Consider the following 16,400-nt stretch of genomic DNA (forward strand, 5'->3'; position numbering starts at 1 on the left):
ATGGTTCGGACATTTAACCAGTTACAAATTCACCTAACAGTTACCTCGTTCAACCAACATTTTACCAGCTTCTCTGCAAGAATATCATGGGGGACTTTGTCAAAAGCCTTACTGGAATCAAGATACACTATGTCCACAGCATCCCCCTGATCCACCAAGCTTGTAACTCTATCAAAAAAAGAAATGAAATTTGTCTGGCGTGACTTGTTTTTGAGAAACCCATGCTGAGTCTTAGTAATCACAGCATCCTTTTCTAAGTGCTCACAGACCAACCGATAAATTATCTGTTCTAGGACCTTTCCTGGTTATTGATATCAAGCTGACTAGTTTGTAGCTACCTGGGTCCACACACCTTTTAGGATGGGGACAACAGCTGGTAGCCTCCAGTCTGCGGGGACCTCACCTGTTCTCCAACAATTCTCAAAGATTATAAACAGAGCCTCTACCATTACATCTGCAGGCTCATGTAAGTACCTTTGGGTGCATCTCTTCAGGCCCTGGAGATTTGAATTACCGTAATTTAAAGTAGCTAGGTGTTCACATACCACCTCTTTTCCTATACTGGGCTGCAGTTCCCTCCCTCCCTCATTTATTCTGTTTTCACCTGGTTGGGCATTGCTTTCCTTCCGAGAGAAGAGGGCTGTATGTGAGAAAGCCCATTGTTTTTAATTGTTGGTATCTGAATCAATAGGTGGGGGAGAGGAACTGCATTAGGAATACTTACATGGCCTGTCCTGAGAAGCCCAAAGCTGGAAGACTAATAATAATAATAATTTATTATTTATACCCCACCCATCTGGCTGGGTTTCCCCAGTCACTCTGGGCGGTTCCCAATAGAACATTAAAAACACGATAAAAGATCAAACATTAAAAAATCCCCTAAACAGGGCTGTTTTCAGGTGTCTTCTAAAGGTCAGATAGTTGTTTATTTCTTTGACATCTGATGAGAGGGCGTTCCACAGAAAGGGTGCCACTACCGAGAAGGCCCTCTGCCTGGTTGCCTGTAACCTCACTTCTCGCAGTGAGGGAACCGCCAGAAGCCCTCGGATCTGGATCTCAGTGTCTGGGCAGAACGATGGGGGTGGAGGTGCTCCTTCAGGTATAATGGCTACAGGCCATTTTCAATACTACTGTTCTATTGTCATGGCAAACTTCCCCTATGCATAAGTTTTCATGAGGTGTGGGGAGAGGCGAGGCAAGGAAGACCCCCTGTGCATCTGGAACTTGTGTGCTTGCTATGGAAGAGAGCTACTGCTGAAACATATGGCAAAAAAGAAAAAGACGAGAGAAAAACTTGGCTGATTGCTGCTGTCAGACTAAAATGCCTACTTATTTTTTGTCTTCCTTTCTATGCACAAAGGTGCATTTGGCTTTCATATTTGCAGACCAGAATCAGCCCTTGCAAAAGTCTGAAGGGTCCATTTTCAGTGAAGCCCACCTTGTAACCGCTTTGTCCAGGGAGGTCTGACTTAGGCTCTTTTTGCCCAAACTTGACAGAACCACAAACAACTCACTATGATAGAGGACTGAAATGCATCAACTTGCCCTTGAATGAAATTTCTTTTGACTGTCCTATGTTGATGAGAAAAACTTCAGAGGTATATTTCATCTCTTACAATGCATGCCTGTCCAATTTCTTGTATTATTCAGGTCAGGTCGTTTGTGTTGGCAGCAGGGGCTGCAGGTGTAGAAGAGTAATATTTAGTATATGGCTGAACTGTCTAGCAATTTCTTGGACTGGGAAATTACATTCAGCCCTGGAAAGCAAACTTGCTCTTTAAATAATAGAAAACAAAAGAAAGGCCATTTATGACTAACAGCTGTCGCTTCCAGGGCCATAACTCATTTCCTGATATTGTTTTCCACTCGCCCACCTCTGAAAAGTAGAAACTTCTGCCTCTACTGGGCAAGTTTTCTTTAGAGGAAAAAGAACACTTGAGACTTGTGGTCTGTTTGCAATAATGCATGTATTGTTGTTTTAAATCTTTACAGGGTTTCTCTCATCAAACCTGGATCTTGACATCCAGGGAATTATCTTTTTTTATTTACCTAGTTTTCTTTCCCAACCAACACTAAACGCGTTACTTCCGGATTTTGCCGCTTGCGCAGACGCTCAAAATGACGTCACACGCATGCGCGGAAGCAGTGAATCACGACCTGCGCACGCGCAGATGCAGATTGTGTTTGCTTCAGGATGCGAACGGGGCTCCAGAACGGATCCTGTTTGCATCCAGAGGTACCACTGTATAGAGATTTTAAATTTCCTGCCCTGGAGCTCAAGACCACCCCTCCATACATCATACATACATCACGCTCTTTAGGATTCTGGCACATTTTGCCATCATGCAACTGAAGAACCCTTGGGAGTTCTAGGACTAGGACTTTGGGAGACCAGGGTTCCAATCCCCACTCAGCCATGCAACCCACTGAGTGACATTGGGACAATCACTGCCTCTCAGCCTAACCCGGGGTTGTTGTGGGGGATTAAATGAGAACCACCAGCACCACTTTGATCTCCTTGGGAGAAAAAGGTGAGAAATCTATTGCAAAATAAAAATAAAATCTGCAGCACTCAGCCTATGCTCAGAACCACCCTTTCCTCTTGGCGACAATTTTCGTATAATCTATCCAATGCAAAGCTCGGCTTCCAAAGTCAATAAATAAATCCAGTCCCTTAAATCTCCCTTTGGCTTCAAGCCATAAATCTTCTGCGCTCCTTTAGTTGTAATATAAACGCATGGCCCATAGGGGGCAGATGAGTCGTATCTGTTCTTCTGGTCACGCCTCCTCAAGCGGGAAACGCCAAACGGAAGTTTTAGGAGCCTCGCGGCGACCCGTAGCCAGGCTACACCAACGAAGCCGGTGAAGAGTCGCCCAGACGAGGAAGAGGCCGGAGCCTCGCAGGCCCGAGACGCGGCTATGGCAGCGCAGTCGCCCCAACTCGCTGCCCGGCGGAGCCGCTTCGTTGTGGTGGGAGGTGGCATTGCCGGAGTGACGTGCGCTGAGCGGGTAACGTACTGTCCCTGCGCCTCAGAAACCATATACGCGGTCTCTGCGCATGCGTCCTCTGGAGCAACGTTTGCTGAGCGGCTGAAGTACCTTGCGTATTTGCGCATGCGTCCTCTGGCCTTTTCCCTTCCACGCCCTTTCCCTACGGAAACTTCCTGGTTGTTTCATAGACGTATAATGAGAAGATGGGTATGCGGTGCGTAGCTTCCGAGGTGGCTTCCCACGGTTCCCCATTATAAGCAACAACGCATAAATCAAGCATTTTAGTGTAACTTTGATTAAGCAGCAGTCTACCTATTCCCCGTCCCTAGGACAAGATCTGCCATGTTCCAATTGATGGCAAAGCATGATTTAACACAGGCTTTTTCCTTGAACAGTAAGAAAGCTAAAAACGTCCCACTGTGTCTAAATACGACCTCTGTTTCAGAGGTAGGATGCTAATACCAGTTATTTAGGGGAGGGGGTGCTGATGAATTTAAATAATTGTCTGCTTGGGAAAATGTAGGTGTGAGTTGCTCGTTTTAAAAATAACTTCTGATATTTTCTACCCCTTTGAACAGCTAGCTACAGAGTTTCCTTCTGATGATATTTTATTAGTCACAGCATCTCCTCTTATAAAAGCAGTAACGAACTTCAGGCAGGTGAGAACAGAACTAATAACTGCTTTGGGGGATTTGGGGTAAGGTGAAGTAATCTACTCTGCTGTTGTAACCCTGTTTCAATGGCCACTGCAGGCCCAGTTTTCCTGTAGTAGTGCCCACTTTTAATACTAGGATTTAGGGCCATTCAAAGAAAGTACTTCTTTGCATGGCACATAGATGAGCTGTAGGAAATTTGCTCCCATTGGATTTTCCAGTGGCCACCATCTTGGACTGAAGGAGGAGGGCAAAGCCTCATAAGGCTACAGGACAACTTTCAAAGGCAAATCCATGGAGAACAAAGTTATCATTGGCCACTAACCATGATGGCTATGTTCTCTTTCCATTGTCGGAGGCAGTATGCTTCTGAATAACTGTTGTTGGGAACCACAGGTGAGGAGAGCATTGTTGCACTTCGTCCTGCTTGCAGGCTTCCCATTAAGAGCTAGCTGGTCCCTGGGATAACAGGCTGCTGAATGAGATTGGCTTTAAGGATGTTTTTGTGTGTGTTCTCCGTTGCAGCTATTACTGCTGTTTGCAGGTCCCTGCAAATATCTAGGACTGGGAAAGACTGAATTTCCCCAGTTAACATGTAATCAGTAGCAGCATCCCACTGCAGTTGCAGCTGTCGGTCCAGCTATTGGGTAGGGGTATGTGTTTTCGAACCAGACCTAAGGGTTTTCGAACCTTCATCTATGAAAGTTGCCTTCAGGGTTGACAAGAACCCAAGGGGTTCTTTGGTGCATTTGTGCATCAGTAGATTTTGGTTAGGAAGTTGTCTTGCACCTCAAGGATATTTTTGTTTGTTTGTTTGTTTTTGTCAGGTTTCCAGGACTTTAGAAGAATTTGATGTTGAAGAACAAGCAAGCAGCATCTTAGAAAAACGCTACCCTAACATTAAGGTTATTCAGTCTGGAGTAAAACAGTTGAAGAGTGAAGAACATGTAAGAGGACCCTTCATCCTTTTGTCTTTATCTGAAATGAGAAATGGCTTTCCTTTTCCAAGATGAGAGCGGAGATGTCTTGATATGAAAAATCAAGTCTCATGTTGTAGACTAGGTGACCAACATGGTCACCTCCAGATATTCCTGCACTGGTGGAGTCAGGTGATTCTAATCTACTGGGATATAGCCCTGTCGGTGGGACTTACAAATGCACTGGTTTACAACCTATAAAGATGAGACGGGAGCTGACTTTCATGCAGACATTAAGCTGGTTGTGGCAGAAACTAATGCATGCACACTGGGGCAAGGCCCACCCTCGCCCCAGGCCAGGAAGTTGAGGGTGGGGTTTCCAGAGCAGGTCTTTGATGCGGTGTGAGAAACTGCTGTCATCGGGAGCAGATATTGGCGAAGCAGTTGATACGCCAGACAGCGCTTGTTGAATTTTAATACCCAAGTGATGTCTGAGTGAGAGTAGGGGATCCATTTCATTGCATCAAACCAGCTCTTAGGAGCCAGGAGCATAGTCGAGTGCTTTGGAGAACATTTGCAGAACGTCCTACACTGCCACCCAGAGGAAAGGTTTTCCTATTTGTGTTCTTCTGTGTGAATTGACAGCCTGAATCTTAAGTGTTTGCTCATCCAGCTGCATTGGAAGCCGGCTAGCTTGCAGACTTCCTACTAAAGAAGTAGCTTTGGAGGGATTGTTGGTGGACTACAAGAGGGGGAATGGTGCAAGGTATCGCAGGCATGAAGTTCTCGCTGTTCTTTCTGGAGCTCTTTGGAGAACATGTGGGAAATTTGCTTCAGGTTCTTTTTTCCTAGCTTCTCTCATTCCATTCTTCTGTGCACAAATGCTTCTGTTGCTTAAGCTCAACAAGCACTGAAGCCAATCTGCATGAGACAATGGCAGTTCTTCCTTGTTTCAATGTGAAACTATCCCATCATAGAACTGTAGAGTTGGAAGGGACCACAAGGGTCTTCTAGTTCAACCTCCTGCAATGCGGGAATCTTTCGCTCAACCTGGGGTTTGAACCCATGACTGAGATTAATGTAGAGTGAGGATGGGGAAACTTGGGTCCTTCCAACTGTACAATTCTATGAGTCTATGGTTTTTTTAAAAAAGGATCAATGGCATGCTGTACTGGACCCTTCAAAGATGTCCTTCTCTTCTTTATTTTCCATTTTATAACATGGTTGCAGAAAATAATCACCGAAGCCGGTCAGGAGTACATCTACGAAAAACTTTGTCTGTGTGCTGGAGCAAAGCCAAAGCTGATTACTGAAAGAAACCCCTTCGTGTTGGGAATCCGCGATACAGACAGCGCAGCGGTAATGCTTGTTGTGTGCTTTCAGCAGTCTCCGACGCAGACATAGATTTATAAATTTGGTGAGGTCTAAGCCAGAAATAACCATGCAACACAAATAGTGTGCCAGGGTCACTCTCCCAGAACACAGAAAAAGAGAGAGGGTTTTCACTAGCTTCCGAAAAGTCAAAAGGGAACACCTCTGACAGGTGTTTCTAAGCAGGGGAGTTCTGCAGCATTGCATAATGAAACAGAAAAATTGGAAAGAAATGTAAAATGTGGACAGAAAGACAACCACAAGAGAGAGAAAAGAAGTTTTTGCACATACTTGTAGCCCAGATAGATAGATAGCACTGCTTTTATTCAGCTATATAGTCTTGCAGGGGAGTGGAAGGGAGCTCAGACTTTAACAGCAGAGAACTATATTGCCCCCAAATAGGGAGCCAAGTAGTGCCCCTCCCTCTTTGTTTTAACTGGTAATTAAATTTGGTTTGTTTTGGGGTCAAATGGGGTCAGCTCTGTTGCAATAACAGAGGAAGGGCCACAGTTCAATGGTAGAGCATCTACTTTGTACATAGTATGTCCTGGGTTCACTTCCTGGCAACTCCTGTGGGACCAGAAGAGGCTGTTGTTCATAACCCCGGAGAGTCACTCCCAGTCAAGGTTGATGATCCTGAGCTTGACAGGCCAACTGCATCACTCAGTAGAAGGCAGCTTCTTATGTTACTATAATGATCTCTCTGTCTCTGTCAAGTGCAGGAATTTCAGAAACGTCTGGCAAGAGCGAAAAGAATAACCATTGTGGGAAATGGTGGCATTGCCCTGGAATTAGTGTACGTAAATCTTCCTTCTTTTGAAAAATAAGTGAAGCTAAGAGCTTTATTATTATTATTTTGCTGGGAGCTGCCCAGAGTGGCTGGGGAAACAGAGCCAGATGGGCAGGGTATAAATAATAGATTATTACTACTACTACTACTACTACTACTACTACTACTACTATTACTACTACTACTGCTATTACTACTTCTACTATCTTAGCTATAGATCTAATTTGTGCTGCTATAGTATACCCATGCCTTTTTGGAACGCTGAATGCAGTGTGAGAACTTAACTTTTTAAAAAAAAATTCCCAGGTTTGGACATCACATTAAACCATAGTTAAAATGAACTATGATTTAATGTGAAGTAGCAGTGCTGAAATCATGGCCACTTTGCTCCATGCCTGTTCCTGCAAGGAAACAAGCCATGGTCTTTGGGGTGTTTTTTCAATTGTCCAAACACCTCTCCAAAACAAACCACGAGAGGAAGCCAGGGTTTCTCTTGGCTTAGAATTTTATAGTTTGTTTGGAGAGAAACAAATTTGGAAGCCAGGTTTGGATGACATACCAAGCCAGGCCATGACTTATTTCCCAGCAACGTAGCAGCAGTGGAGGAGGAGTGAAGTACCTGTGATTTCAGGAGCAAGCACTAGCCACTGCTTGCTCGTGTGAAAAATAGTGACATGTAAACCAGGTTGCTTTTTAAACTTTTTTCTTTTCTTTTTAAAAAACCCCCACCTTAATTACAGTAACACACCAGAAACAAAATAGCTTAAAAATAATAATAAACTTTTTTTTTAAAAAAACAACTTTTTATTCAAAATTAAAACATATTATCCAGAAACATATCATCCTTATTCCCCCCCATTTTTCCTCCCTCCCCCTCCCTCCCCCACAGAACCCACGCACCCCCACCCCCCGACTTCCCTCAGTTCCAGTCTTTGATTTCTCTAAAAATGCTGTTTTCTGCATGTTACACAGTTGTATAAATCCTCAAACTATTTAGCTGATTATTATCAACAAAAAGTTTGTGAATGTTTATTCAAAACCAGCCAAGGAGTCCAGTTCGCTTTGTTGTGTCTTCAAATACTTTGTAAAGGGTTCCCATTCATCTTTAAAGTCACAGTTATCCTTGTCCCATAGCTTGTATGTCAGTTTTGCCAGTTCTGCATAGTCCGTCAATTTTTCTTGCCATGATTCTTTTTAGGTACGAAATCGAAGGTTGCGAAGTCATCTGGGCCATCAAAGACAAAGCTATTGGGAATACTTTCTTTGATGCAGGAGCGGCTGAGTTCCTGATCCCAAAGCTGAGTGCCGTGAAACCGGAGCCTCCGATCGCTTGTAAAAGAACAAAATATACGACGGCAGGTGGAGTACCCAGTACTGTAGAGCTACTCAGGCATTATAAAGTGGCTCTTGCATGTATATTGGCTTATATCGTATGAAAACTGTTGCATTGGCCCAACCCTGCACACTTCAAATATTTGCAAACTGTAAGAGATGAGGTAGCATTGTGGCTGAGTTTGTGGAGTGGGAATAGCTGCTGCAAGAACAGGGTGGGAAGTTGGGTTGCACTCGTAATAAGTGAAGGTAAAGGACCCCTGGACGGTTAAGTCCAGTCAGAGGCGACTATAGGGTTGCGGCGCTCATCTCGCTTTCAGGCCGAGGAAGCCGGCGTTTGTCCACAGACAGCTTTCTGGGTCATGTGGCCAGCATGACTAAATAAGAAGTACAGAAGGACCTTGTACAGAAGAAGGACCTTGTAAAGACCTCATCTGGGGCAACCCAGTCAGATGGGTGGCATATACATATAATAATAATAATAATAATAATAATAATAATTAATAATTAAAAAAAACCCCTGCCCGGCTGAGGAGAGGCTGTATTGTCTTTGTACCCAGAAAATATATAGGCTGCCTGTACTTGCTCTATTGTATATGTTCTTATCTCTCTCCTCCTTGTCCCCCAGGAAGTGAGATAGAACAAAGTGCTGCAGCAGACCTGGGGGAAATCGGCAGTGCCTTAGGCCCTGACTGGCACGAAGGTTTATGTCTTAAGGGAGCAAAACAGGTATGGCTGCTTATTCTAATCCCCCTTCAGGTGTTCCCCTATGCCCCATTAACAATCAGGAGCTTTATATAAAGCCCTTCTGGCAGAGGGTGTTTACAGAAATAAACTACATTACAAGTCAACATGCAGAATGTACCCCAAGTATGGGCTTCTTAACTATTTTTAAAGAAGGGCAATCTGACCTTTGTTATACAGATAAAATAAAATACTTTACTGATAACTCTGAAGAATGGCAACTACCAAAATCACAGGTTGGACTTTGGCAAGCTTAACTAGATTTTGTCTCTTTTTTTGTAATTGTTATATATTGGAAATTAGTAAAACTATATTTTTAAAAAAGCAATTGTGACTGGGAGGCAGTGAGACCCTGGCCCTACTGCTTCATTCCTGCTGGCTTTCTATATCTTGGGCAATTATGTCTGAAAAGGGGAGTCTGCTCTACATTCCTAGGCTTCCTCCTTGATTTAGAGGCACGATCAACCAGGAGGACTCAGCGGAGATAAATTTTTGGACAGGAGCCACAGAAGAATTTATCTAGACCTCTTACTTATTTAGTACTTTCTTAAGGATTTGCAGAGTGACTTTTAGGGCATAGTCCTCATGAGGCAGTTTTCCTTTTAAATCCAATACGCCATGAAAGTTGTCAGAATAGGAGCTTGTAACTAATACCGTGCCAGATCACACCATAAAAAATCACTTGAAAGTTTGCAGCAAGCTGAATTGACCAGAAAGCACAGCATCAAAAACGTTAATAAAATTTGGCATGAAACAAATGAGTTTGTTAAGGCTCGCACTGTAGGGGTCGCACATAACTTAAGTAGGAAAGGTGTTATGCAATTATTTGTTATTTTTCAGCTGTCCCACAAAGTTCACATTGAAAGCCTTTGCGAAGTGAAGAAGATCTATCTCCGGGAAGAGTTCCAGCAGTCAGAGAAGGTGTCTCTGGCTTTCCCCATAGTTCAGCCGGACGAGAGGAATGCAGAAATGGATGAAGGTAAACAGTGTGTCAAGAAGAGTGCAAGACTTTTTTTTTAAATGTATGCAACTACTGCGGCCCGTGTTTTGTTAGCCCAGAAATGGAAAACGAGCGAGGTCTCAACCAAAGAAGAATGGCAACTCAAGTTGACAAAATATGCACAACTCGCAGACTTAACATATAGAATAAGAGAACATGAATAACATACGTTTAGAGAAGATTGGAAAATGTTTATTGAATATATGGGAAATAATTGTGTACAGCTGGAAACGCTGGCAGCAGCAAGATAAATTCAACAGTGTAAATAAGTTTTGAAGGATGCAATAATGGAATACTGAGTGGTATAGTTTTTGTAAATTATGCAGGGATTTATGATATGTAAAATGAACCCTGGAGAGAGAAGAAAGACAGTCATTGATATCTTAAGGATGTAAAATGAATATTTTAAACAGAAAATTTAATTTAATTATATCTATCATCTATCTATGATCTACCAATCTTCCTGGAGATAATATATATATAGAGAGAGAGTGAGTGCAGGACAGATCAGGGTCTTATTAGCAGAATGAAAGCATGGCTTACAAACTCCTCTCCCATTTGTGCCTGGCCCTGCTGGCAGATGGGCCCCAAAAGGTTGAACAGAATAGAGCATGGCCCTCAGGGTGAAAGTGGTTCCTCATCCCTGGTGTCCAGCTGTCGCTCTCCCAAGTGTATCATCTTAAGGAGGCTCTAGGGGGCCACTAGAAGAATTATAGCTCCCCCTGCTTGCAATCCAGGGCAATCCTAGTGGAGGAACAAATGAATCTTAACACCTGGAAACTTCTGATTCTGTGCCTAATCCACATAACCTGGACTGTGTGTGTCTGAACTTCCATTCTTCCAGAGAGGTGGCCGGTGTATGTTGAGTTGACCAGCGGGAAGATATATGGCTGCGACTTCATTGTCAGTGCGACCGGGGTTGTACCAAATGTCCAACCATTCCTTGACGGCAATAATGTAAGGATTAACACTGAGAATATGAAATTGTTTTTCTATGCAAGGCTTTTAAGGATACAACAAAAAGGGCCAACCCATTTAAAGTACTATTAATATAAAATTTGGGGTGGGTAAGTCCCCTGAGAGATTGAGCTGTGCAGTATGCAGTTTATGGGTACCTTAATTTGAACCGAATGAACGAAATGTTACGCAGCTTAAGAGGAACCCCATATCTTGTAGAATTTGGCTTGCTGTGTTTTCCTTTTAGCTCCATTAGTAGCACCCATTTCCTAGTACGTAATATCAGTGTAACAGAGAGGGGAATCTTTCCATACCCAGGGCCACATTCCCTTCTGGAAAGTCATCCGAGGGCCATATGCCAGAATTGGGTTGAGCAACAGATGTAACTTTTTACTTTTGTACCATAGGTTAAGGGATGCGGGTGGCGCTGTGGGTTAAACCACTGAGCCTAGGACTTGCTAATCAGAAGGTCGGCAGTTCGAATCCCCGCGACAGGGTGAGCTCCCATTGCTCAGTCCCTGCTCCTGCCAACCAACCTAGCAGTTCAAAAGCACGTCAAAGTGCAAGTAGATAAATAGGTACCACTCCGGCGGGAAGGTAAACGGCGTTTCTGTGCGCTGCTCTGGTTCACCAGAAGCGGCTCAGTCATGCTGGCCACATGACCCGGAAGCTCTACGCCGGCTCCCTCGGCCAATAAAGCGAGATGAGTGCCGCAACCCCAGAGTCGGTCACGACTGGACCTAATGATCAGGGGTCCCTTTACCCTTTACCATAAGTTAGATTCTCTACACACTTGCACACCCAATTTGTAGCCTCTGGCAAGCTAGAGACATTATCAGAGTTGAAGGACACATTCCAGCCAGGCCAGAACATTCAAGAAGGGTATGAAATAGGGCTGGTGAGGGCTCTGGCTTGAGTAGAGTCCCGTGGGATCATAGACTTATAGAGTTGGAAGGGACCAAGGGTCATCTAGTCCAACCCCACACAATACAGGACTCTCTTGCCTAATGTAGAGGTTGAAGCCACGACCCTGAGATTAAGAGTCTTGTGCTCTGCCAACTGAGACCCAGAGGGCAGCATGTGGAACTTAACAAACCCCCTCATTCTGGGAGTCTGCGTTTGGGAAATCTTTGCTCGTAGCACCACCTTTAGACTCGAAGTTCTATGTCCTTCCTGCAGTGTGGGCGCTAGTAAGCCCTGCCTCTTGTTTGTCAAACTGCGGTCTGAATATTTGGGGCAGTTAAGAGTCCTTTTAAAAATAAATAAAATATTTAACATAATTATTACAAAATACAAGGAAAATACTGCAAATACATACATATATATTTCAGATAAGCACACATATATAAAAAAGAACAAAAAAGAAAGAAAAGAAAAAAGGAGAAGAAGAATTGGAAGAATTTCTTCAAAATTTATTCTACAAATATCTCAATAATAAAATTTCATTGATTGACTTCCATCGCTTACACTGCACTTCCTATATACATTTTAAGCAAAATTGTATCTGTTATTCTGTATTTTCCCCATACAATCTCATACAAATATTCTAATCAATAAGTTTTCTAAATCTTTCATAAATTTATTCTAAACAAAACCAATACCTTACACTTAATCTTTGTCTCAAGAGTCCTGGATTGGAGAGGATGTGCGGCCAGAGACTTGAGATCTTTCCAAGCGTGGCAGCTCTAAGGACTGGGGTACCGATAGCTAAATTGGGATGGGCCAAAGGGTGTGGCTTCTTCATAACAATACCCTTAAAAGTCACATAAGAGCCCCCAACCTCAGATCTTATTAAGACCAGCAAAGTTTTGTCTTCCAGCCACCCACCATTTTGCAGAAATCTGCATTTACCTCTTAAATGTTTAGTTTGTTCTAGGTGAAGATGGGGGTCTGACAGTGGACAAATACATGCACACTTCTCTACCAGATATCTACGCGGCAGGGGACATCTGCACTACGTCATGGGAGCCTAGTCCAGTTTGGCAGCAGGTAAGGCAAATGTAGATGGTGATACCTGTGTAGCTTTAACGAGATTTCCTCAGGGTTATTTAATCCCATCAGTGTATTACCGGTATATAATTAGCCTGGGCTTTCTTCTAGTTCATGTTGTCCTAAACACATTGTACATCTGGCAGTTCAGTTAAATGACAGAACAGAAGGGAATGAACACCTGCCTTAAGTAATAATAATAATAATAATAATAATAATAATAATAATAATAATAATAATATTTTGATTTATACCCCTCCCTCCCCAGCCAAGACCGGGCTCAGGGCGGCTAACAACCAATAATAAAAACAAGTTGATTAAAATACAATTTAAAAGATTAAGATACAACATTAAAACATTAGGGTGCAATCTCTTCAAAGGAAGAGAAAGGAAAAAGAAAGAGGGGGAGGAAATCAAACTGATTCTAAGCCAAAGGCCAGGTGGAACAATTCTGTCTTACAGGCCCTGCGGAAAGATCTGATCCCACGGGGCCCTGGTCTCATGAGACAGAGCATTCCACCAGGCCGGAGCCAGTGTTGAGAAGGCCCTGGCTCTGGTTGAGGCTAATCTAACTTCCTTAGGGCCTGGGACCTCTAGGGTGTTACTATATATGGACCTTAAGGTCCTCCGTGGGGCATACCAGGAGAGGCGGTCTCGTAGGTACGAGGGTCCTAGGCCGTGAAGGGCTTTAAAGTGCCATCCTCTGTGCTCTTTTATCTCTGAGACCAGAGATAAAAGAGCACAGCCATTTATGGGCTATGCCCTGTATCCCCACATCAGCGAGGCGGTGGTCTAAAAGATCATGATCGACCATGTCAAAGGCTGCTGATAAATCTAAGAGAATCAGCAGTCCCGACCAGCCTCGATCCCCTAAGTATCAAACTTAGGGGTGGAATTGTTGGCCAAATCCACAGCCGGCCAAAGGACTTTGCCCCAGTTTGCAGAGGATACTAAATAAAGTAACTCGAGCTGCCAGAAGTCTCCAGGTGACTGTAGCAGCAATTTGTTGTAGCGGCTTCTACAGCCACCTGCAGAAACTCCTGTTCTATCCGTCTGTTGTCTGTCAATCTACAATCTTCATTCATCTTCCATGTGTCCTTGGGGCTGGAAAATTGGAAGTGAAGAGGAATTGGATTATTATTTATTTGAATATCCTGGGAAAGGCATGACAAACAGGATCACTTCAGCCAGTGATGGGTTTTTTTGTGTGGATCCCACGTATAAGGGTAACTATCAGTGCTTCCCACATTTTTAGCAAGGGCCGTACTTTATAGTAGCTCTCTGATAAGCTGAGCACTTGAGATTGGGCTCCAGGAAAACATGCTCATTCTTCTAAAACGCTTGCTTGCAATCTCGGTGCATTGATTTCCATATCCTTCTTTTTTCCAGATGAGGCTTTGGACCCAGGCTAGGCAGATGGGATGGTATGCTGCAAAATGTATGGCTGCTGATACTTTAGGGGAACCTACAGACATGGACTTTTGCTTTGAACTCTTTGCTCATGTGACAAAGTTTTTCAATTACAAGGTAATGAACTGTGTATAAACGACTGCAATGATTCACTGTTTTGGAATGGCTTGATTGCAAGGGATTCCATTTTAATTCTGCAGAATGCTACCACACCTAGCTTTCTCTCTGCACTGATGAGCAGCAAACTAACTGGCTTCCTCCCCCCCCCCCCCAGCATGTAGCACACACAGTTTCAGAGTAAAATACTGGACTGCAAGATGTCCAGATACTGCTTTATGTCAGTACAGTATATGATCCTACAAAATGAGTAACTTAGCTCAAGGAAATCCATCCATAAGCAGCACTGTCTGGTTAGCACAGGACTTACCATGTTTAGGAATTCATAAATGCAGATTAGTCTCTACCAGTTATTACCCTTGAAGTGTCTTCATATAGCTTGCCTCAAAACGCTGTAATCCAGATTCTTCCATTTCCAAAATAATTGCAATTATTTACTGCAGGTATGATTGTAAATTGCCCTACTAATATTGCCTAATCTTCAATAGGAGTAGGTTTAGATTTCCATAGGTAGGCCATGATTTGTGGGTGCTGTATCACTGTCTCACTTGGGAAATATGCACAGCTCAATTCCTCGCCATAGCAAATCTCAGGAGTACATTTATGCAGCTAAAAACTAATTTCACCACATGGAGCATCCTTTGTAAAAGATGTAGAGGCTATTCTCAAGGCAGATGCAAAGCAAATCAGTACTAGAGTAACTAGATTAAGGGAGAGGGCTCTTTTCTGCACTACTTGGACTCTCAAGACTACAACTTATTTTTTTCCCATTCCTGCAGGTGGTGCTGCTGGGAAAGTACAACGCACAAGGGTTGGGCTCAGACCATGAACTGATGCTCAGGTGCACTAAAGGGCAGGAGTACGTCAAAGTCGTGATGCAGAATGGGCGCATGCTGGGAGCAGTATTGATTGGAGAAACAGACCTAGAAGAAACCTTTGAAAACCTGATTCTCAACCAAATGGATCTGTCACGCTATGGGGAAGATCTTTTGGATCCAAGGATAGACATAGAGGATTACTTTGACTGAACATAAAAAAGTGTCTGTGACTACTTTTTTTAGAAATAAAAAGAGATAAGGTTCCCCTAGGCAGACTACACACATAAAGATAGATGACTGTAATTTCCTTAAAAAGCATGGTTATGGGTGCTTTCAGGCTTTGCTGCTAAACATGGTCTACCAACATTCAAGCACTGAACTGTGGGAAAGTGTATTATCTAGTACAGACTTAAGATGAGGCATTGTAAAGTTCAACCGGATAAGGTTAAGCCACCTCTTGTGCAATATAAGGTTCAGCGGGGCTTACATATTGAATATTTTGTATTTTACTTGCATCATGCAAAAGCAGTTTACATAAACAGATGTAAAATAAAAGATTGAATTATTTTCAGTTTAAAAATTATAGGCATAATTTAGCCAAAGTTTAAGCATTTTGAAATGCTTTTTTAAAAAAACAGCAGTGCTTATTTCTCTCTCTTTCTCCCCCCCCCCCAAAAAAAAAGGTTTGGAAATACTGAAACTTTGGATAGATTGTGACTATCTATTTGCTTCTTTAAATTATTTTTCTAACTATGCTGGAGGCCATTTTCACTTACACACAGATGGGCTTTATCCCCACCCCCTGGCAGGCATGAATACTGCAGCCAGTGATACAGAACTAAACATAGGTCTGTGAGGAGGGTTCCTCAGGGTCTGCTCAGTAGAGTCCCATGACATGTAAATGGTAAGTGAGAGAATCTGTTGATTCGTCAGCTTTCAAAATGAAATTTCAGGACTTGGGTAATGCTGGGATGACAATTTAAAATGTATTTTTATTTTGAAAAAATAAAAAACTTCCCATAACTTGAATTGCACTGTAGTGTTCTGGGTTGGTCAAGTAACTTTGCTTGGGAGAAGAAGCTACCCAATGAAGGTCACTTTAAAAAGAGTAACTGTTCTGCTTCATTGGAAGTAGTTAGGTTCCCACTATGCACTTTGCCTCTATTACAGTTTGTCACCAGGTTTTACAATATAGCTGCCTCTGGAAACAGCCCAAGGTCCATTCAGTTCACTGTGGCCAAAAACATTGCCATGCCCCGTTTGTCAATTCTAGTGCTGAGACATTTATGCCCTTGCAGGTACCAATACCCT

General features: G+C 43.1%; 1 protein-coding gene across 2 annotated transcripts; it reads left to right on the forward strand.

The window, feature by feature from the left end:
* The first annotated feature begins 2,782 nt into the window (after positions 1-2,782).
* On the forward strand, positions 2,783-16,118 carry PYROXD1 (pyridine nucleotide-disulphide oxidoreductase domain 1). 2 transcript variants are annotated; one of them, XM_053407461.1, is made up of 12 exons: positions 2,783-3,009; positions 3,570-3,650; positions 4,472-4,591; positions 5,792-5,920; positions 6,655-6,728; positions 7,921-8,081; positions 8,683-8,783; positions 9,639-9,777; positions 10,643-10,755; positions 12,622-12,744; positions 14,134-14,271; positions 15,051-16,118. In XM_053407461.1, the coding sequence occupies exons 1-12, from the start codon at positions 2,920-2,922 to the stop codon at positions 15,297-15,299; spliced, it is 1,518 nt and encodes a 505-aa protein (XP_053263436.1). In that variant the 5' UTR covers positions 2,783-2,919; the 3' UTR covers positions 15,300-16,118. The 2 variants fall into 2 exon arrangements, with proteins under 2 accessions (XP_053263436.1, XP_053263435.1); XM_053407460.1 differs by having other exon boundaries at positions 2,808-3,009; positions 7,921-8,093.
* Positions 16,119-16,400: the final 282 nt, after the last annotated feature.

The sequence above is a fragment of the Podarcis raffonei genome, chromosome 10, assembly GCF_027172205.1.
Source record: "Podarcis raffonei isolate rPodRaf1 chromosome 10, rPodRaf1.pri, whole genome shotgun sequence".
In the NCBI taxonomy this organism is placed as follows: Eukaryota; Metazoa; Chordata; class Lepidosauria; order Squamata; family Lacertidae; genus Podarcis; species Podarcis raffonei.

What these genes read in the sequence shown, in the direction of transcription:
- PYROXD1 (XM_053407460.1), top strand. Translation starts at nt 2,920, where the DNA reads ATGGCAGCGCAGTCGCCCCAACTCGCTGCCCGGCGGAGCCGCTTCGTT. An exon ending in GACGGCAGGTGGAGTACCCA is followed by an intron (nt 8,094 to 8,682) that starts GTACTGTAGAGC and finishes CTTGTCCCCCAG; the next exon opens with GAAGTGAGATAGAACAAAGT. An exon ending in CATTCCTTGACGGCAATAAT is followed by an intron (nt 10,756 to 12,621) that starts GTAAGGATTAAC and finishes TTAAATGTTTAG; the next exon opens with TTTGTTCTAGGTGAAGATGG.